Here is a 23,575-nt window from a genome sequence, read left to right on the forward strand (position 1 = left end):
CATTGCTGGTAGTGCTTTTTTTTAAAACAAATATTTCTACCGCGATCTAATTCTAGATGTAAACCTAAACCTATGAACCGGAACCGGAAAGTGGAACCCAAATTAAACCGTAAACGTAAATTAAACAGGAAAGGGGCTTTAGACGGAATCAGAAATTAAACAGGCAATGGAAATATAACCTCAATTAAAATTTTAACTTTAACTACAACATTAACCGCAACTCGACTTTTATAAATAGAAACGGACAGTTAACAGTAAGAATTTAAATAACACTGAAAATCGTAACGGAATTTGAATTTAAAATGAGCATGAAATTTAACCGAAACTTTAACCGAATCTGAAAGGGTAACAGAAACAGGAACTTATCTGAAACATGAACGGGTTCGGAGCGTCTGTTGGAACTGGAACTTATACTTCACTTAAACCTAAACCGAAGTCTAAAGCTAAACTTAAAACTTGGAAACGGAACGGGAAATTTAAGCGAAGCTTAAACGGAAATTAACATTGAATCGGATATTTAACATGAACCGAAAACCTAACCGTAAACGGATTATGAAATTGTAACGGATTAAAAAAAATATATGGGATCTCAAAATTCAACCTGAGCATGATCTGGAAATTTAAAACGAAATTAAACGGAATAGGATCTTAAGCGAATTTAAATTTTTAACCGGAACTGCCACTTTTACCGGAATCAATACTTTATTCTTAAACGGAAATTTACCAAGCCCAATAAGTTACCTCTAACAGGAAGTTTAACGAATCTGGAACACGAACCGGAACCCCAACTTCTACAGCAATTGTAACTTTAGTCTGAATCTGAAATTTAACCGGAACCGATATCTTATTGGATCCGATACATTAACTGACACAATAAGTATAACTGCAACATGAATTTTAACTTGATGGCAAAACTGATTACTGCTAACCCGAAAGTCTTTAAATTCCGATTCGATCTCTAGTATGTAGGTTGTCCCTGAGTCCACCCAGCTCTGAAGGGTGTGTGACTTACCTTAGGAAAACTATACGGCTGGTCGTAGTGATGATCCAATAAATGTTATCAAATTAATGTTAGGCCATTAAAATAGATGACCACAACTTTAGCAGCCAAATGTGTCCTGAACACATGAGGAAATACTAAAACTACCCGTTATATAAACCCCAACCGTAAAGCTAGCACTAATCCTAACCTTAATCTAAGTCCTACTAATTTACTTTACGTTTAGATCATTATATTAGTCATATTAACTTTTATGGTAATCAAAATGAAACAGGAGTGATCTCCCCTAAACTTTCTCGAATATTCTAATATAGTACTACGGAGGATGGCAACTAATAGACATGCTTTTCAATCTGTTTTTTACATACTACTTCTTCTTCTTCGTTCTTAATTATTAGTGTTGAAGGATTTGCTTCCATAGCCTTTGTCCAACCAAGAACAAACTACAAGGCAGCAGTTGTTTAATTTTGGATGGTTTGAACTCGAGACTTTTCGGTTTAGCAACCATGAGCTTTACCGACTCGACCACGCCGATTTTACATACTTAAACTTTTTAAAATAGAATATAATCTCGTTGATAAATAATTGTGCACCGACTGAACTGCAACAAAGCATGATTTATAGTGCGGAGCATTAGACTTTATAAATTCGTATTTGTTTTTTTTTTTTGAGAAATCAGCAATAGCGTAAAGTATTCCTGGAAATGACGCAAAATTTTACAGAAAACATAGAATTAGATCTTCTACATATATATGAAATTTCATTTATCAGAAACAGTACTAAAAATATATGCTTTTAAAAAAAATGAAATTAGAATAAGTTCCACTTCTGGTTACCTGAAATAGTCAAAAATTGATACAGAACTAAAGAAATATATACTTGATGTAATACTTACATATGAAATTTCATCAACCTGGCTGTAACACACTCAGACATACACTCAGACAAACAGGCAGACACACACACACACATAAAGACATACAGACAAGATTTCCAAATCATGTTTTTCAGACTAAGCTAGGCCTAAAACTTTGAGTATTTTGCACGATTAAAATACTTCCTATATAGGCCTATTCCTTATACGATATAGTAAAAAATTATGCTGTAAATGTTGTTTCTTTTATCAAGGAAGTCATTGTATTTTTTTTAGACTATCATATAGGCCTACAGCATTCAATTTTTTAATTATATTTTTGATTTATCCATCAGTGACGTCTACCTTTGTCTTTAGACCAGATTATTTACTCGGAAACAAAATAAAACCGGAAAAAAAAATTAGTCTGAAAAGTGACATTTACCTGAGATCAGACTTTTAATAGAACAGGAAATTTAAACTAAAATTACAATTGAACTAAATCGGACTTTAACTGCAAAGGCAAATTAAATCAGATACGGAATCTTAAATAGAACCAGAAACGAAACTATAACCAGAACTGGAACTTATACATCCACGTTAACATAAAACTAAATCGGCAACTAACTCTCGTAACTGGAATAGGAAACTTAATTTGAACCGAAACTTTGTTCAGAATTTCAAACCGGAAATAAACCTCAATTTTAACAGAAAATTGAAATGAAACAAAATGACCTTTTTTCTGAACAGAGGTTAAACCCAGACACTGCACCAATATTTTATCTGGTAACACGTTTTTACTCCAAAATATTACACCTCAATCTTGTAAAAAAAAAAAAAAAAAAAAAAAAAAAGATGAACCACATACGGAAACAACACCGTAACGGAACTTTACTTGGATCCTGGCATATAACGGAAACGGGAAATTTAACAGGAACCGGATATTTAACATAAACAGAAATGTAATCGGAGTAGAAACTTAATCGGAAACCGTCGATATTACCCGAACTTGTACTTTAATCGGAAACGGAAATTTACACGCAAACGGATTTTTAACTGGAAACTGAAATTTAATCGGAGCCGAAACTATGAACACAATTTCAACAGCAAATTTAAACGAAGCCAGAAATTAAGCATACAAATAAAAAATAAATGAAGACATACATTTTAACCGTAACTAGAACCTCAAATGTAGTTGAAAATGGAAAGATAACCGAATGAAATTTTGTTTGTCTTTAGAATTAGATATTAAACCAGTCAGTACTATATTACTTAATCTGATGTAACGTCTTTATTGTAGATTCATCATAAATGTCGTCGTAGAATTTACATCTAAAACTTGCAATCGAAAATTGAGGCACAAAGTGAAGCAACACCGGAACTTTATTAATCCCGGTACTGAACTTTACCCGGAAACAGACATTTAACATGAAGCGAAACTTTTACAGGAACTGAATATGCAGGAACCTGAAATTTAACCGGAACCCCTATTTCAACATTAGCAGGTAATTAATAGGAATAATAACTTTAACCGGAATGTATGATGTTTTTTGGAACTTGAATTTTTACTAGAATTGAACATTTAAATGAAAAGATGTTTTCATCCGGAGACGGACATTTAACTGGAAACAGACATTCAACCAGAGCCGAAAGTTAAAATGAACGAATTTTAACCTTTACTTTATCCGGAACCAAAATTTTAATCGGATTAGAAACTTAACCGCCAATGACAATTTAATCAGAAACCGATATTAAATCGGAAACGAAATTAAACCTGAAGCGGAACTTTATCCTGAACCTGCAAATTTAACCAAAACAGAGGATTAAACAGAAAGGAAAATTTAACAGGAAACAAAATTTAGCCAATAACAGAGCTGTAAGAGCAACTCGGAATTTGTTTAAACGGAAAAGAAATTTAACCGCAGAAGGAATTTTAACTGGAAACGGAAATTAAACCGAAAACGAAACCTAACCGGAAACAGTAATTTAAACGGAGATGTGATGTTAACACAAACAAAATTGAACAACAAGAAAAGGAGCTTCAACCGGATCCGGAAAAATAATTGTACCGAAACTTAATCTGAAACGGAAATTTAACCCGGGCTTGAACCTTAACTGGAACTGGAAATGTAACCAAAATCGCAACATCTAAACGAACTATGTATAAACGGAAACGGAACTTAAACCGGAACTGGCTTTTTAACCTGACCTGAAATTTTGGCGGAAATAAATTTTGGTATGCAACAAAATTTAAATGGAAACTGAAATTTAACTGGAAACTGGAATTTAACAACAGCCGGAAATTTAACTGAATCCAAAAATTGTTTAATCTGATCTTTCTGATCTTTAACGGAGTTAGAAAACGACTGCTATCGTAACAAGAATCTAAACCCTAACCCTAATCCTGATACTAAAGCTTACTACATATTTTACTTTTATACATATTTCTAATATTTTACGACAAAATTAGACGTTTAATTTGTGTCTCTTTTAGCAATGACGTCATTATGTTTGTGTAACCTTAACGGCTTTCGATATTTAATTACTTTTTTAAAATTCCACAATCAGTTACGTCTACTTTTTTGTGTATAGACGCTAGATCATTTACATATTACTTACTAATACCTATTCGCTATACTTAGAACTACACCTGCCCGACCTTACAACGTTTACTTTCATTTGTTTTTTTTAATTAATTGACATCTACCTGAGTATAGACTTACTTATTTTATATATTTTAAAATGTTTCCAATGTTATTTATTTTGATGTTGCGTACCCAAAATTGCAAAAATTATACAAATTTAAATAATAATATATTCAAATTAAGTACCGGTAGGTCTAATCCGTTAATATTATATTAATAGTGTAACTACAATTAGGCCGACTTCTTACGGATTCGAATAAATTGTAACAAACTTTAAGCTTGTATAAAAAATCACAATTTTACGTAGGCTATATTTTTCTTTAAGCTGGCTTACATCTTGTAATCTATCATTATCACTGTTTACGAGTTAAAATAGATTAACAATAGCTGAAGTAACATTTAGCTTTATCAATTTAATAAATATATTTAAATTGGTTTGAAAAAATACAAGCCCTCTTCCTTCCTATTATTTCAGTCACTTATAGCACGCTTGACTTTCCCCGCACAGCTTCAGATGACTGTGTTGTGATTTTGCTTCTTCTTCTGGGTTTTTATTTCCATTGACAGGTTATTGGTCTATCGCTAAACTCCAAACTCTTGGATAGGGCGATGCATCTTTTGTCTGGCTCCTTTCCTAACAGACTTGTCCAGCTTAGTTGGACCTGTCAGGGACTATGCTCATCGGAGCACGCTAGCTATCTACCCACGGCATATGGAAGGATAGTGTGGTCAACATTTTGCCCAGCCTCCTTTTGCTTAACTTAACGAGATTTAGGCACCCACCAGAGCTGGGTGGACGCTCTACTTAGAACTCGAGAATTCAGGGTTAGCAGTCCAGCTCTCTACCGCTAGGCCACTCCGTCCCATCTGATTGTGTGATACATTATGTCATTGAGTCTTGAGCTTAGTCTCAAGTTTAAAACAAATCGGTTCGGAAAGAAAATGGTTCAATTTTCGCTGGCTGATTTCGACTCATAAATACGGACGATGAATCGAATTTAGACCATATCTAAGCATAATTTATTACAGCATCGGTTACTTTATATTCAGTAACTAATAACAATAATATGGTTTTGCTTTCTAAACTGTTATTGATGTAAAAAGGATAATTTTTTTTAAGAATGATTTTGTTTCAAATAAATTATGCTTTTTAACAATAAGAATTTTGATAAGATAAAAATGTCTTACCTTGTAGGCCTATATGTTGGGACAAAGTTTTCTGATAAGTCTGAAAAACAATATACCGTTTACTTATCTTTACTTATTTAAGATAAATACAATTTTTACTTTGAGATATAAATGATCTGCAACTACCAATATTTACCTAAACATAGGCCTATTAAAAGTGACCAACGTTCACAAGATTAAACATTTATTTATTTTACGGTATCGTGAGATCAGCAAAACTGTAAAATGTATATAAAAGTCGTACTTAAGTACATAACGTTTTTTTTTTACCTAGAACGTATACAACAAATTTAATTTTAAGACGTTACTCAAAAAGTAATATGTTTGGATAAAGAAGAACACATTTAATTATGAAATACAAGGAGATTAACTGTAAGTTTTATAAATGGCGTCTAACATCATTCCGATTGAAAAATTTAAGGGGATAGACCACAGGCAAAATTTAATTAATACGTTTTATGTATTTATTTGTACATATCTAAATTAGAGTGCTTAAAGGAAAATGTTCGTAAGTATCAGGGACTCTTTTGAAAATACGGTTGGCATGGCAACGGCGGCCACATTGAAAAAACAGCCTTTTTTGGAGTATTAAAATTTTTAAAGTAACATATATATATATATATATATATATATATATATATATATATATATATATATATATATATATATATATATATATATATATATATATACAGTGCCGCCAGACCCCTGGGGGCCCCACGCCATTTAGGGGCCCACAGCCGACCATAATAATTTTTTATAGTTAAAAAAAATAATGTTCTTGCATTTTTAACGTGATGGTTGTTTTGTAAAAAGATTACCATAGCTGCGGTTGGATTATCTTTATTCTATGGACACCACCCCACGCTTTTGTATATTCTTTTTCCCTTTGTTTTTTAAAAACTGTAAAAGCCTAGTCCTCTTTCTCCTACAATGAAACTTACCAAAGATAAGTAAACGTTCAAACCACTTCCATGACTTATTTCCCTTTTTTAAATAGACAAATAGGGGTACTCATACGTTTCTTTTAATAGATTTGCACTAAACAAATTAAAAAGTAATTACTTATCTTTATTATTTTTTTATAAAATAGGCTACTTACTAAAGAATGACGTTGTTTAAAAAGAAAATGAATTTAAATTTAATAATATAAATACAAAAAACATAAAAATAAACATAGCACGAGACACCATTGCTTATACAAAGCTTTCATATTTTATATTCTTTTGACCGACTAGGAGTTAAGAGGTGTGATAGCAGAAATAAAATAAACTGGAGTTTAAAACAGACTAATAAAATAACATGTCAAACGTGTAAACAAAATATGCAAGAAACTGAGAAACACATTTATTTAGTTTGTATATTAGTACAGAAAGCAAAGCAAACACTTGCGAAAATATTAAACACCACCAATCAAACAGACACAACAAATAAAGCAATCACACTTAATTTAATTAACACGACTAGACAAAGAACAGAAGACGAAAACAGACTAGTAGCAACGGCTATTTATAGATCGACTATATGGCAAATTAGGAATAAAGTCAGATATTTTTTCACAAAATACACGGACATCGAGTTAAAAGAAATATTTCAAGCAAAGCTAAGACATAGACTGGGAACTCTCACTTAACTGAGAAAAAAGAAATGTACAGGAAAGAAATAAATAAAGTATTAATTTTAATTTAGACAGTTTCAAGCCAAACATCACTCGATCAGCCCCCATGTAAATTAACATTAGAACAGTCTTCTTTTTCCCAGGTTTTTAAAGTGCATAACCTGAATGGTAGAAAGAGATACACACATCACCCCCCCCCCCCCACACACACACACACACTTCCCCCCCCACTCAACCGGACTGGCGGATATTTCAAGGTAGTGTGCCCTCATTGCCAAGGGTCAATTTTATGTCATGGAAAGTTTTGGAATGATAGATCAGTATGTGTATTACAGAGACACTTCTCCCACGGTCGTTTCTATTTCTGTCCATGGGTGGCTACAATGTGAACTTTTGACTCCGCAGCACAGTAAACTAAGCAGTCAAGAGAAACCTAGTTTGCACACCTTATTTTAGTCTAGTTCTTATGCCATTTTATTTTCTCCCTTTGATTATTATATATGCAATTGATGTTCATTGTACATGTCTTTGATGCTGTGTAAAATCTATCAAATTTATTATTATTACTGATTTAAATGTTTAAAACGATTGAATTAATAAAAAAAAAAGGGGTCGGCGTGGTCGAGTCGGTAAAGCTCATGGTTGTTAAACCGAAAAGTCTCGAGTTCGAACCCTCGGGAAGATGAGGCTCGTTAGCTGGGGACAGCCACTCTTCTAGGAGAGACAACTCCAAAATTAAACAGCTGCTGCCTTGTAGTATGTTCTTGGTTGGACAAAGGCTATGGAAGCAAATCAAAAAGAAAAGCAGGCTGAAATCGGAGTCAATGGCCTCAATGGCGCATAACCAGTTGACACGTAACGCTTAATTGTGTTGGAGGCGTGGTCGAGTCGGCAAAAAGCTCATGGTTGATAAATTCGAACAGTCTCGAGTTCAACCCCACTGGCCGATAAATCTCGATCCCCTTCAACACTAAAATTAAGAACGAAGAAGAAGAAGAATAAAAAAAAAGAAAAAGAAAAAAAAACTGAAGACTGTATAGATATAGATGTTTGAAAGGGAAAAATGTCTGCTTTGATGTGTCTCATTGTAATAACATAACTTTTCCGATTGCTTAAAATTTGAATCATTTTAATTCTCGGTAATCCCAATTTTGTTCAGCTCTACTTAAAAACCCAAATTCCACCCCCCTCCCCCCCTCCACACCCCCCCCCCCCGTCCCCTCAGCCCAACACGCCGATAAAAAAAAATCCCTTGAATCATCATTTAATTACACATTTGCATTTTCAGTTTTAGGTTGGTTTTTTTTTTTTTTTTTTTAATTTTTTCTTTATATTTAGGCGTTTTGTATTAGATCTATGTATAAGTAAACTATCTTAAATGAATGAAAGCAGGCTACAAGTAAGAAAGAAATATTACTATTGTAAATATGTATCAGTCCTCACAAGCCGATGATGAAAAGAGTAATACTAAAGTGAACACACAACTGACGCTATAAATTACGTGTCTGATGCGGGGAAAAAAAAAAAAAAAAAAAAAAAAAAAAAAAAAAAAAAATGTACTTACACACATAATGATATGTTGGATTAATGATTGTTAATTGAAAAAAAGCATTTTTTATATTCAAAACCCGAACAGGCCAGCAATGAGAATCCTATGGCATTATTACAGTAAACATATTAAAAAAAATGTTTTTAAAATATTAAAAAATAAAATAGTTCTAAATCTAAAAATAAATAAATAAATTCAAAACAGAATAATACACGCGCACACATGAAATGCTGTAATTTGTCTAAATTGAAAAAAGACATATATATATATATATATATATATATATATATATATATATATATATATATATATATATATATATATATATATATATATATATATATATATATATATATATATATATATATTGGGGGGCCCAGAAATATTTTTTGCGGGGTGGCCCTTTTTTTCTAGTTCCGCCACTGGAATACAGGATAGTACAGAATAGTAGCGCTACCAATACAAAAAGGTGCATTTTAAATTGTAAAATCACAATGGATTGTGGGCCCCTAACCAACGCAATAAAGAAGCAAAAGTCGTCTTAATATCTAGCGGCCTCTCTTCGAAAGAATTGTGCCGACAACAGCGTGTGTTTGATTGTAGAAGAAATGGTTAAAAATGGTTAAAAAACAAAGAGAAAAAGATTATACAAGAGCGTGGGATGGTATCTATAGAATAAAGATAATCCAACCGCAGCTACTGCATTGTTTCGACAAAACAACCAACAAGTCGAAAATGCAAGAAAAATATTGTTTTTCACTATAAAAAATTGATTATGGTCGGCTGTGGGCCCCTAAATGGCGTGCCCCCCCCCCCCCCCCCCCCGCATTGCGGGGTCTGGCGGCACTGTAATTCCGCCCCTGATAGTATCTAGACTGCTTATAATATTTATAATATTATTTTTCTTTACTTTCAAACTTATTTCAGTTCTAGTTATAAGCCCATACCACTCAAGCAACCCTACCAAAAATACTCTTCTATTTCGACCTTTTTATTTACATATATAATATTTTGCTTTGATCCAAAATTTGTTTCAGCTCCACTTGTGACCCCATATTCCACCATGCAACCCCAGATAGTTAAATCACAATGTAATTACATTTTTGCATTTAAAAAATAGTGTTATTAGACGTTGTGTAAAATGTTTAAGTAAAACATCTTCAATAAATGAAAGTACACGCCAGAAAGAAGTATTACTATCGCAAATCTGTATCAGTTCTCATAAGCCGTTAAAACTGCTATACTAAAGCGACCATAATGTAAACTGATGCTGTATATTACATGTCTGAGACAAAAACAAATATTTTCAATAACTAAAATAAGACATAACTAAAACATTTTTAGTGAATTTAAGTACACAACGAAGTAAAATAGGCCTACTCTATAACTCTTTTAATTCTGTATCAGTCATCACAAGCTGATGATGACTACTGCAATGCCAAAGCGAATAAGGATACAATGCAAATTGACGATATAAATGACATGTGCTATGAATTTTAGAAAAAAAAAATAACTTAATATAATTTTAAAAATAAAAGATAAAATACAATATAATCATTCAAAGTGATCATGCTTCATCGTACATACGAAGATTGAGTAGGCAGCGTAAAAATTTTATCCGAGGTTATTTTATACGTCAATCTGATCAAATAAGTCGGATGAGATATATAAATAAAAGGACTATTGGTCAGATAAAGTTTACCTTCTCTGTTTCTGTAACCTATGTATATTGGGATACTGTATGCTACGCCCTGTCACTTTGGGTTGGGTGGGCCAAGGTAGGTTACTCAGTATGCCTTGTTATTACATACACGCTTGTTATTAAAACGTTTTTATGTACTTTAATTTTTTTCAATAAGTTACATATTTTAATATCATAGAGTTGCATGATGAAAACCAATTGGGCACCAAGTGAAGTGGAACAATGCGCGTATAATAGCACGGTAAGTAGCATCTTATGAAGAAAATTTTAATTAATTCATAACAAATAATAAGTCATCCACTTCAGTTAATTTTATATCAAATTGCATTGTCATGGGGTCTTGACCCACGTGCTAAGTTTAAAACGAATCGGTCTGTTAAGATTGATCGAATTTTTACTCAGTAGTTTCGATCCATGACGGACGACAAAAACGCGATAGACAAACAGAGGAAGCAGGTTAAATGCAAGCAAGTAAAATTTGTATATTTTGTTGTTATTTTTCGTGATAGCATTGCGAATGTTATATCCGAAAAGGAATCTCACCGCAAGCCACTATCACACCCTAACCTAGAAAGTAACAGACAGTGACAATTACACAATTTTACTGGTTTGTTTACGTTTTTCTTTAAATATTTTTGACATAGAATACTGATTTTTGTTTTATATCAAGCATTTAGAAGATAAAAACGGATTTGAAATAGCATGAGTAGTGATTATAAATCAATTTAGCATACACATTAAAGGTTATTTACGTTTATTAAACTTATCTCTTTTTGGTAATGCTAATTTCATTTGAAGTAGTGTTTAATAAGTAATGCTTTTAAATGTAGTGATGTGCTCTGCATAACAACATAGATAGTTTGTTGAAAAGTAAAGTAATGTATATACAATATGTTAATTATTACTAGCTATTTAGGCAATATGTCTCAGGATTTAAAAATTATATTTGCACTTACGTCAAAGGTATCCTTGTTCAGTTTAAAAATAACAAGTTTGATATTTTTTACTGAAGTCGTTGGATTTATATTTGCATGCCGATCAATTCCTTCTAATATGCTTTTACTTGTAATTGCTAGATGTTTACAACAGAAGATACAAAGTACATTGGCAATTAGTAGAAATAATGTTACTTGAATTTTTAATATTTAATAATGTTGCGAATTTATAACAAGATAACTCGTTAACTTAATGCTGCATTTTTATTTTCATCTGTTGAAAAGCATATTCACCTGAATCATAATTTAGATTTCCAGTACCCAGCGCTGGAATACTTATCGATGTATATTTATTTTTTTCCATCTCTTCAAGCATACTTGTAATAAGATTCTTTACCTAAAACGTTTTCATTGTTATACATGAGAGAAAATTAATGAATATTTTTGAAAATGCATAAAATACCTCAACTAAAACTTTAAATGTTATACGTTTATGGCTACTTGCTAATCTACGATTACTATTTTCTAATAAGAAATAAATAGGCCTACTAATTTATTTTGCGTAATTTATCAACATATAAACTGTACATTACATTTTATTATAATTTACGTAATAGTTTAGAATTCATATATTAGCCCCATTCTACTATTGCAATTTCTATAATTATTATGTTATGTAATCAACATACTTTCAGAAAATAATTAAAAGTTATTTTTAAAAGATAATTGTTTATTGAAGGGGGCAGATACACCCATAACGTAGTTACATTACTAAAACATTTCCAAAAAAATTATTTTACCTACAGATACCAAAGTGTTATAATTATGGAAAATGGAGTGTCATAGGTTTGTGTTTGGAGAAAAGGTTTTTTTGTGATTAAAAAAAATGTAATCCATCCGCAATACAAAAATTTACCAACTGTAGAACTAATTTTAACCAAGGAATTAAGTAGACCTATACAGCTATAAAACTTTCCATAGATTTAAAAGACATGTATGGGTATAGCATGAACCAGTCTAATGTTACAAACCATTTTTGTTTGTCCATGGCACAAATTTGAAAAATGCGCTAAACGTTTGAGAAAAAAACAAAACATAGCCCTACATATCTTACAAAGTACAACACATAGGTAAAATATATTTTTGGATCAGACGGGGAATATGTGTGCACAATTTTAATCACGATCTGACAATAATTGTGGAAAATAACTGGAAGACAGTTCGCAAACATGTCGTTTTTTGCAAACTTTTCTCATACTGTAAGAAGTTGATTTTCTACCATGAAAACAGCCAATATACTTCAGCTTAGTAAGGATGGCCCTGTATTTCAGATTCTTTCTCCTCAGTACCTAATTCCTAGTGCTTTCTGACCTGACAAAGAGTCTTCTAAACCGAAAACGTCTGTTTTTTTTCGTAACATACGTAACATTTTAGCACCTCAAAACAGTAACGACAGGTAATAAGTTAAAAATTGAGTGAAAACTGTTATTATTCCAAGTACAATACTATTTAATAGGAAGTAGGCCTACCTTAAAATAGGGAGTAATTAATTATTCTAATAATATAGGGAGTGTTTATAGTTTATATTTATTATTATATCGTTCCTTACCGAGTGTTGTAAACGGCTTGCCGTCCGTCAATTTTCACGTTTTTGACATTATGACGCACTACACTTACCCGCTTCAGAAACTAATAACTAAAATACTACGTCACTCAGGTAAAATAAATGCATACAGACATATAGAGAAATGGATTCTAAATTAAACAACTTTCACCATTTAACAATAATGGACGAAAACAATTTTCGATGATTCTGGCTATAACTGCCCCCTGAAAAGTAAAATACTAAGCAATAAATATATAGCGTATTTTCCCATGGTGATTATTACAATATTTCCTGAAGTCTGAGGATTCCAAGTAGGCAGAGTGCAATGAAAAAGTGCCTTTTGACACAATTGTCCAGCGCTGCTTACAGCAAAATTGCCAGGTTTGATCCCAGATGGGTAGCTGAAATAAAATAACCATACTATACATAGATATTGTGACATAAATCAATAACAAGTTGACATTAATTAATGTAAAGGATATTTGTATTTTTCGCCGAACATTAGAAGCTTATAGGAAAACGACTCTATCTAGACAGATATGTAAAAGTGAAAATAATAGTGGGCTCCTTTCTACAATTTCCCAGTTGTGGAATAATAATGTATCATTTATATACAATCGTACATTAGAAGATCTGGTTAAGTTAGAAATATTGTTGATTACATGTATTTAATGTATAGTACTAGCATTTCTACGTGAAAAAAAAAGAAATACGTGTACAAACTACTACTATTTAAATAAATTTAAAGAAAAGCGTGGTTCTCTTCAAAATATTAGTTAAAGAATAAAATAGATAATGTAGTAACCCACGTTTTTCTTTGTAGTTATTTCAATCGGAGTGCATTATTATTTATTTAAAGAAAATCATTTATGTTCCCCGTTTTAGTGCATTACCATATAAAAGCTTGTTATTGATAGTTTTTTATGCATTTTATTTTGTTTTTCAGTTTTAAACAATTTTAATAGAATTGAGTTTCATGACTAAAACCTATTGCACACCAAATGAAAATGATAATGCAGGTAAAATATTGTGGAATAGAAGTATGGTACCCTGAATTATGGAATAAAGTTATGGCAAAAAGTTTTCAGGATTCTGAGTTTCAAGTACACACAAAAATGCTACACGCAGATATTTTAATCACTAGTACAACGTAAGATGATGTATAAATCGCATGCCTAATTTCAACTTGTTTGTTGTGATATCAGTTATTCAAGATGTGAAGGATTTTATCATGAAATGATTTAGATTCCACCGCCCCTTTGGCATTAAGACCACATTGTTCTTCAGACTCTTAGGTCCCAGTTATCAAATACGCGTCAATCTTCAAAATATGAACAAGAGGAACAATGAAGGGCTTCTCCAGGTGCCTAATGTTTATATATTAACATGCAGTTCATTGTTAACGGTTTTTTAAAACAAACTTCAATGTATTCGTTACCAATCGGATATACATAAAACTCGGCGCTGAAACAATGATGGAATTTTCGTAATTTTTATCGCGAGAGTTTTTTTTAATTTATATATTATGAACAATATATAGCATTGTTTTATACCTTTCCTTTCCATTTTATAACTTAATTCCTATATAAAGTCTTCTATATAGCTTACAAGCAAAGTAATACAAACTAAAATCACCGTCTAACAACGGTGACAGGACAAATGATCTCAGGACAAATGATCTCAGACAAAATATCTCAGACAAAATATCTCACGGACAAATGATCTCAAGACAAATGATCTCAGGACAAATGATCTCAAGGACAAATGATCTCACGGACAAAAGATACCAGGACAAAATATATCAAGACAAATGATACCACGGACAATTGATCTCAGACAAAATATCTCAGACAAAATATCTCACAACTAAATTTTAATAGTGTATTGGATGATTTTAATTGATCTGAAATTTTTTTTTATTGACTCTCTTATCGTTTTGTTTACTATGTTTAACATTGTTTATAGGCCTCTATAGTAATTGTAAGAAATGTTTGCCGTATAAATTTGTCATATTGCACTAAACATTTTAAGGTTAGTATTAGTAATATAGTATACCAAGATTAAAGAAATAATTTCGAAAGACAGCGTAGGTGTGCTTGTCAAACGTGAGACAATTCTACCACGTCAGGTGGACGAAACTAGATCAAATGGGATGAAATAACAATAAAGACACACCTTCGTATCAAGGTGGCCGCTCGCTTTGATGGCAGAGACATGCCTTAAGGGAAAGACATCCGCACTCCATGGACAATACGACTAGCTTTTCAAGTCCATTGTTATGCTTCGGTCACACCTTAGTGATCAGGTGACAAATGCTTATTTAAAAGACAGCGGTCATCGCGAAGCTAAGAATGTCGTAGTGTGCATCAAACAAAGCAGTATTAATGGTGATTGCTTTGCTATGGTCTGTTTCGTTACCTCGCAGAAAAATATTAGGACATTAGTTTCTGGTGAATGTATGTTTGCCATTTGGAAATGTGAAATTAGGACATGTCGAGCAAGAGTTCACACAATAGATGATCACATAGTATTGGAGAGGTGTGATCATAACGATGTACCTACCAGAAAAAAAACTTACACTTTATGTTTGTGTTGATGATGTAATAAAAACAATAGTTTAACGTTACGAACCTTCAGACCCATTCACATTTTTGAAAGATATTTCGCGTGATATGAACATTAATGTTGTATAGCTACCGTTACTTTATTTGTTTTATACCTTTCAGGCTAAAAGAGAAAGTTTGTTTTAATTTTTACTTTTTCAAATCAAATGCTACTATAATTTTTTAATACACCTTTGATGGTTTGTTAGGTTAACTAATTCATTTTATTCACAATTATTATACGCAAAAAAGTAAACAAAACCATATTAACAGTCAATAAAAAAAGTTCAACTAAAATCATCGAAATACTATTAAAATTTTGCTGTGAGATATTTTGTCTGAGATATTTTGTCTGAGATCATTTGTCCATGATATCATTTGTCCTGATATATTTTGTCCTGGTATCTTTTGTCCGTGAGATCATTTGTCCTTGAGATCATTTGTCTTGAGATCATTTGTCCTGAGATCATTTGTCCGTGAGATATTTTGTCTGAGATATTTTGTCTGAGATCATTTGTCCTGAGATCATTTGTCATAATAATCTATTTAAAGATCTATCTATAAAAAAATCAATGTATGTCTGCTGTGGGAGGAATAGCTGGCTGGCTGGCTGGATTTGTGTCGTCTAGAAATCCAAACGCCTGAACGGTTTGGGTTCATTTTTTCCACACTTTTGCATTATAACACTGGACGTGTTTGTGCGCACTTTCTGGCTAAATTCAGTGAAATTTCAAAATATTTTTAATGTTTCAACTATTTGTTTGGGCAATATAAGTGACCTCATTTCCATCATTTTTATATGTTTTAAATTTTTTAAAAATATTTTGCACTGCGTTCATAGCCAGTGCTATTTAGTTTCTCATTTATAGACTTCTGTAATTTCCTATTTAGTATTAATTAGCATTCTGAAAATAATGGGCAAGAGGATATAATAAAATTTGATATTTTCACAATTTAAAATGCTACTATCATTATTATATAGGTTTTCCTATTTTTTAAAGACATTCAAAGCTGCATTGTTTACTAATTACTCTTTATTATATCACTCCTTAAAACCTTAAATCTTAATCAACGAGAGCTTAAGGTTGTGGTGAGGGTTGCTTTATGTTTATGTATATTTTCATGTTTCAGGTTGTGGTAAGGGCAAAGGTTTATTATTTTTTGTTTATTTTTTGTGTTTATGTTTGTGTTTGCGCGTGTGTTTTCGTTTTCGTTTGCGCTTGCTTTTTGTTTCCGTTTGAGCTTGCGCTTGTGTTTACGTTTGCGTTTGTGGTTGCGTTTGTGTTTGCTTTTGTATTTGCGTTTGTTTTTGTGTTTCTGGTGCATTTGTGTTTGTGTTTGTATTAGTGTTTGCGTATTCGTTTGCGTTTGTGTTTGTGCTTGTGTTTGCGTTATTGTTTGGATTTTGTTGTGGTTAGGCTTAAATTTAGAGTAAGTTTTAGTGTTATGTTTGATTTTCTCAAACATCATATTTGTATATACAAATTTAATTGGGAAGTATTTATTCCCTAAACACATTGTCACGGTCCTTTACAAATTTAATAAAATAGCTTTTTAACAAAGGCTAGTGCAGAGCCTGGCCGGGATTGCTAGTTAAATACAAAAACTAAATATTCATTAAGTGTCAGTCCAGATTTAAAGGCAGCTGAATCGGAGGTTAAATGGTAACCGTTAATGAATGTTGTCAAAAGTAATTTTACTTTTTTTTCAGCTCATCTTGTATCACTTGTCCTCCTTTTTTAAGGACCTCACTAATCACCATGCCTTTACTCATGTCCAGATCAGCTTGGATGGATGTTACAAGTACGTCACTCTATTTAATTTGAAAAAGAAATATATTATTGTTAGGTAAAACTTTATTTGTTGCATTGACTTCGTTTACTCCACTGACTGAAGATATATATTCAAAAAAAAAAAAGATATATATTCAAAACACTAATGTAACTTTTAAGCTATTTTGGCTAATTGTTTATATACCCACTTCAAAATATAAAACAAAATTACAACTGAAAGTAAACATTTGTGTACGAAAGCTGTATTAAAATTTAAAGAATTAGAAATCCAATTTTTGAAACGTCAACCATTTTAGTAATTGTCAGACACCTTTTTTTACTTACCTTTTCACAAAGTATATCTCCATACTCTACTTTGATGTCAATTGACTTGAGCTTTATTGTATTACTTGCAATTGAAATAGCCGGTTGTGGTTTTTGAACTGTTTTTAGGATACTAGTCTTGGGTTTAGATATTGTTACATTTTGTGAAAATGTAAAGTTGGTCTTTTGATTTAAAATACCTATGAAAAAATGTTAATTATGCGTTTTAAAAGCTGAAAAGCAGAAAGTGAACGAAACATTAAATCTTAATTGAAGACAAATTTATTGAAGTACTTATCTTTTACTCACACTATAAATGCATTGATAAAGAAAATAATATTATGTGTAATATAAAATGTTCTAATAATTTTACATTAAAAAGAATACCTGATTTGTTCTTTCCCTTTATTGGATCAAAAAGACTATCAGCAGTCACTTCAGCTTTTGTTCTATTCCTGCAGCACATGTATATTTTTGGAAGGTGTCGATGTTTTTCAAATTGATCTACGTCATTTATAGCACGTTTTAAAGTTTTAAGAGTCTGAGTATAGTCTAACCGAAAGCTTTCTGCAATACATCAAATTGTTGCTTTTTAAAAATTAGTGTGCAGCAACCAAAACAATGTTTGGAAAATAAAATATTGTATATACTTTTTAAGTATAGTAATACACTCTATTAGTCAAAAATGTTATTATAACGTAACATGCATAAGTAAAGAGAATAAAAGTAATGTGTGGCCCAAGCATTTTTTCACTTGACTAGCTTTTAAAATCAATACTTAAAAGAAAAAGACATGTTTTTTTTTCAACTTTTGTATTTATTATTTTTCTATTGTCGAAGTTGCCTGTAATGGTGAAAATCGCATTTTTAAGTTCGTTTTTAAAACCAAATGCGTAATATATTTCAATTTATTTACCAAAAGACTCCAAAGAGATTGCTACTGCTTTTGGACATTTTTCGATTATCTTAGTGAAGCCCTCTTTAAAACACCGAAGTAGTGACTTTTCTTCATTGCTGCATATGACATTTGCAATAAGTACATCTTCCTTTTCTTCGCTAGTTGTAACACTGCATTGTCCTTTGATTAACTCTTTGACTTTGGAATTCCAGACCTTTTTACCGCCTATAAAACCTGGTTAACGAAGCATGTTACAATTTTTACTATAAACAAAAAAGTTGATTAAGGGAAAATCACGTGTATTCTCTCTCTCTCTCTCTATCTATCTCTATCTCTCTCTCTCTCTCTTTATATATATATATATATATATATATATATATATATATATATATATATATATATATATATATATATATATAGTAAGCGCTATAGAGACACGAATACAGTTGTATAATATTAAGTTTCTCAAAGCAGGGTTTTCTTTAAATTCGATTTAGTTATAGAGTAAAACTAAATGTCGCGATTTCATCTCTTAGGTATTTTTATGACTTTTTAAAATGCTTGAAACTTTCATCATACAGTAGAATTATTTTTATTTTAATACCACACATATTTAATTGAGAAAAGAAAATTAAATGTATATAATATATTGGTGGTATAATAATATTTGGAAGCAGTAAAGTTTCCTAGGACGTGGTATTATCAAAGTAGTTATTTCAAAGATTACAATTACAGAGACATTGGTCCTCTTTTCACAAAAACAATTTTATGTTAAGAAGAAACGAGGTTCGTTTACTGAGTAGTTTTAGCGCTTTTGTTTTGTTGGGGCTTATCTTTAGTCAAATAAAGATGTCAAAGTAAGTACGAAGACAATTTTAATGAGCAAATAATAGAAGCAACAAACCTCTATTCAACAAACTTATAAAGAAAATTAAATTATTTATAATAAAAATTAACCGCCAAAGTAAATATGTTATGTATGAATTTTAAGTTTTATTTATTTGTCATTTAAAGCCATATAATTTTGTTCTGTTCTGCTTTGTAAAATTGTTTCTAAAAAAAATACATTTTAAAAAAACGTACACGGGTACCATTACATTTTATATTAAAATGCGTCAGGTAGTATGTCATTCGCCGAACTTTCACTTCGAAAGAGTAAAAATCATTTCAACACGACAAAATTGGCCCGTTGAGGAAAGATACAACGGGCGCTAGGTTGATAGTGCTGTTTTTTTTTTCTTTAAACAAAAAAAAAAACGCAACCACCTTTACCTCAAATTGAATATGAAACGAAAAATGACATTAAAAACGAATTTTTATCAAGAATTGAGATTTTAATCAGATTTAAGCTTGATCTACACGTAGTTATCGCGCATTTATACAAACCATGCACGTAATCTCATTCATGACAAAAATAGCATTTAGAGTTTCTTTCAGGCAACTCTACTTGGGATCAGGGGGCTCCGCCTCCTCCCACACACACCCCGTCCCATTCAACGAAACATAATTATATACTTTTTCCAGTGTCCGACCCCTCCCAGAAGATTCCACCCCCACCCCCGAAAATTTCAAGTAACCCCACCACTCTCCGGGAAGGAAAAAGTCTGAAAGAAACACTGGTCGCATATAAACTAAAGGAAGAACCTGGGCGGGGCTTCGCTCCTACAGAAAGAGATGCATGAAAGAAACTGTGCACGCAAAACACTTTTTAGATTAGAAAAAGTTCCCCCCTCTGGGGAGGAAAAAGTCTAAAAGAAACACTGGTGTCGCGCTTAGCCAATACCCGAAGAATTGCATGAAAGAAACTCTACACGCAAAACGCTTATAAGATTCGTTCTTATGTTTACTCGAGAATCAATGACGCCATACTATTGTATGCACTTTCCCGACTTGAGACAATTTTTTACTATATACTCAATGTGACGTCACAACCACAACACAACCACAACACAACCACAACACAACCACAACACAACCACAACACAACCACAACACAACCACAACACAACCACAACACAACCACAACACAACCACAACACAACCACAACACAACCAAACACAACCACAACACAACCACAACACAACCACAACACAACCACAACACAACCACAACACAACCACAACACAACCACAACCACAACACAACCACAACACAACCACAACACAACCACAACACAACCACAACACAACCACAGCACAACCACAACACAACCACCACAGAACCACGACAGAACCACGACAGAACCACGACAGAACCACAACACAACCACAACACAACCACAACACAACCACAACACAACCACAACACAACCACAACACAACCACAACACAACCACAGCACAACCACAACACAACCACCACAGAACCACGACAGAACCACGACAGAACCACGACAGAACCACGACAGAACCACGACACAACTACAACACAACCACAACACAACCACAACACAACCACAACACAACCACAACACAACCACAACACAACTATAAAATAACTTTTTGTCGTTATATAAACAAACCCTACTCTATTACTAAGTATAAGACACTGCGATGCACTGAAAAGTACTGCATGGTGCAATGTTTTCTTTTATGGTTTCAAAATCAATAGCGATGACGGACTGACACAATATCTAGCCGCTTATATTACGGATATATATTTTATATATAAAGAGAGAGAGCGAGAGGGATAGCGATATTCATGAGTGTGTCCATAAAAAGAATAGCATGTGTTGAAGGATTTTTTGTAGGGAAAACAGTTTATTTTACCTTGAGGGATTATTTGCTTTTTCAAGTGTTCCTCATTTATGAAGTTTAGATAAAAGCCAACACGAAGATCATTAGGATTATTTAGCATAATGAAGATTTCAAATTTTCCAATGTTACCAGTTTTTACACATTCTTCTGAATGTATTATTTCTTGGGATGTATGTTCTAATACATTATGAGAAGGTGACGCTTCAAGGAGACATTGGTGTGCCTCTTCACATTTATAAAGAATTTCCTGGCCATTTTTTGAGTTTAAAAATTCAAAACTACATGAGAAATTCAGGATGTAGGCTTTAACATTAATTTCAGACCTGGTTAAAGAAATAAAAAACGTTTTAAGTTTATTCAAAGTAAAAACAAGTGCACTTTTAAATTTTAACAGATAGACTCGTATTATTAATTGTATTCAATTTTAAAGCAATATATAATTTTTGCATATATATATATATATATATATATATATATATATATATATATATATATATATATATATATATATATATATACATATGGGGTGAATTTATAATAAATATACCTACATGATTATGATTTGTTTTGAATTTTAATACTTTTGTTCTTTTTGTTTGCAGTTACCTGCTAGTAAAATACTAACATATGTATTATTAATGCCTTTTAAATTTTGTGTAAAACCCTATAACTTTATAAGGCATATTTTTTTCAATGAATTCCGATAAACGGTTTGGGATTTATAAATGTTACTCATTATTAGCGAAATTTCAAAACTTTATACGAGAAAGTAAAAAATACTCACATCAGTTTTGTTACTTCAGTACTTCCAAAATCAACGCCGTCTCTAAGTCCTTCAACGACAACACTAGTATTTCTCCAGACAGCGTGAGCACCTAGCTCTTTGATGTTTTCTTGAATTTCTTTTACACGTTTTTTTAAATACCTTTGTGCGTAGACGATTGTCTTCGCATCAAACGATAAGTTAACTTTATTACCCGCAGAAGTGGTTTCAAAATCTTTCATTACATCTTTCATTCCCTTGCAGCTTTGAAGTGTTCCAACAAGCCATAGAGTATTATTGGCTTCATGAACTTTGATAACGGTGTATTTTAAATACTGTTCTTTTTTTTTCTGATCACTGTAATACTGTTGCCACTGTTTGGACTGATACTTAAGGATCTGTAAAGTATCTAAATGAATTGTATCTGTAGTAAGCGTTTCTTTTATAAGTTTTAAAATGTACTGTTTTTCCAAACTTTCTTTTTTATACGTGACCAATAAACCTTTATCGGACGAGGAGAAGTAAGCAAATTTACCTCTATGATCAAACTCCTGATTAATTTTTTCGTTAAAACCTTGTATGGACATTACTTCGATTTCCTCTTTGCTAAATTCTTTATCATTTATTTCAAATTCAGCAAAGTTTTCCCTTAAATAAAATTGGATTGATTGCATGATGAGATCCAACATACTGTCGTCTCCAGACAAAATAACTTTGCTATTTTTTTCATCAATACTTAATTTTACATTGGGGTGCTTTATTTGCAATTGATCCATGTGCTTGGATTTAATAAATACAGCCATATCATGTGTACTTAAATCCAAATATCTAACATTTTGCTGATTTTGTTGATGTTGGGGATTATTATATGTTACTTGTGGCGCATTTTGAAAATTAGACATTTGTTGATAATAATGCGCTTGGTTATTCCAGACCGGATCTATGTCTACACGGGCAGATGCATGTGGTAAGTTATAGCTTGGGCTAGAAAGAGAATGTACCTTTGAGGCGTATGGTTTGACATAATTTTTTATGTGCAAAGAGTAGGCTTCTGCTGTTAGACACCCATAGTAAGGTTTTATTACAATGGTTTGGTTATAACATTGCATTTCCTTTATCGACATAAGTTTTTGGACACCTAAGAATAGAACAAATACAAATAATTGATACAATCATACAAACTCAAAATGTATTCGGCAAGTAAAAATATATTTTTCTAAAAATAATATAAATTGCAATAATATGTAGATGATAAATAAAACCTTAACGCTTATTTTTGGGTATTGTTGATTAAATCAAAATCTATTTTGTATGTGTTTGTGACTGGCCTAACGACAGATCTTATTAATAAAGTCGTTTTATT

General features: G+C 32.0%; 1 protein-coding gene across 1 annotated transcript; it reads right to left on the minus strand.

Moving 5' to 3' along the window:
* Positions 1-17,395: 17,395 nt before the first annotated feature.
* Positions 17,396-23,015, minus strand: LOC131955376 (uncharacterized). The gene is made up of 6 exons (XM_059319497.1): positions 22,234-23,015; positions 21,462-21,772; positions 18,712-18,927; positions 18,183-18,362; positions 17,817-17,995; positions 17,396-17,512 (listed from the first exon to the last, which is right to left on the minus strand). The coding sequence occupies exons 1-6, from the start codon at positions 23,013-23,015 to the stop codon at positions 17,396-17,398; spliced, it is 1,785 nt and encodes a 594-aa protein (XP_059175480.1).
* Between the last annotated feature and the right edge of the window lie 560 nt (positions 23,016-23,575).

This window comes from Physella acuta, unplaced genomic scaffold (assembly GCF_028476545.2).
Source record: "Physella acuta isolate Inbredline_101_S28 unplaced genomic scaffold, ASM2847654v3 ptg001064l, whole genome shotgun sequence".
Lineage (NCBI taxonomy): Eukaryota > Metazoa > Mollusca > Gastropoda > Physidae > Physella > Physella acuta.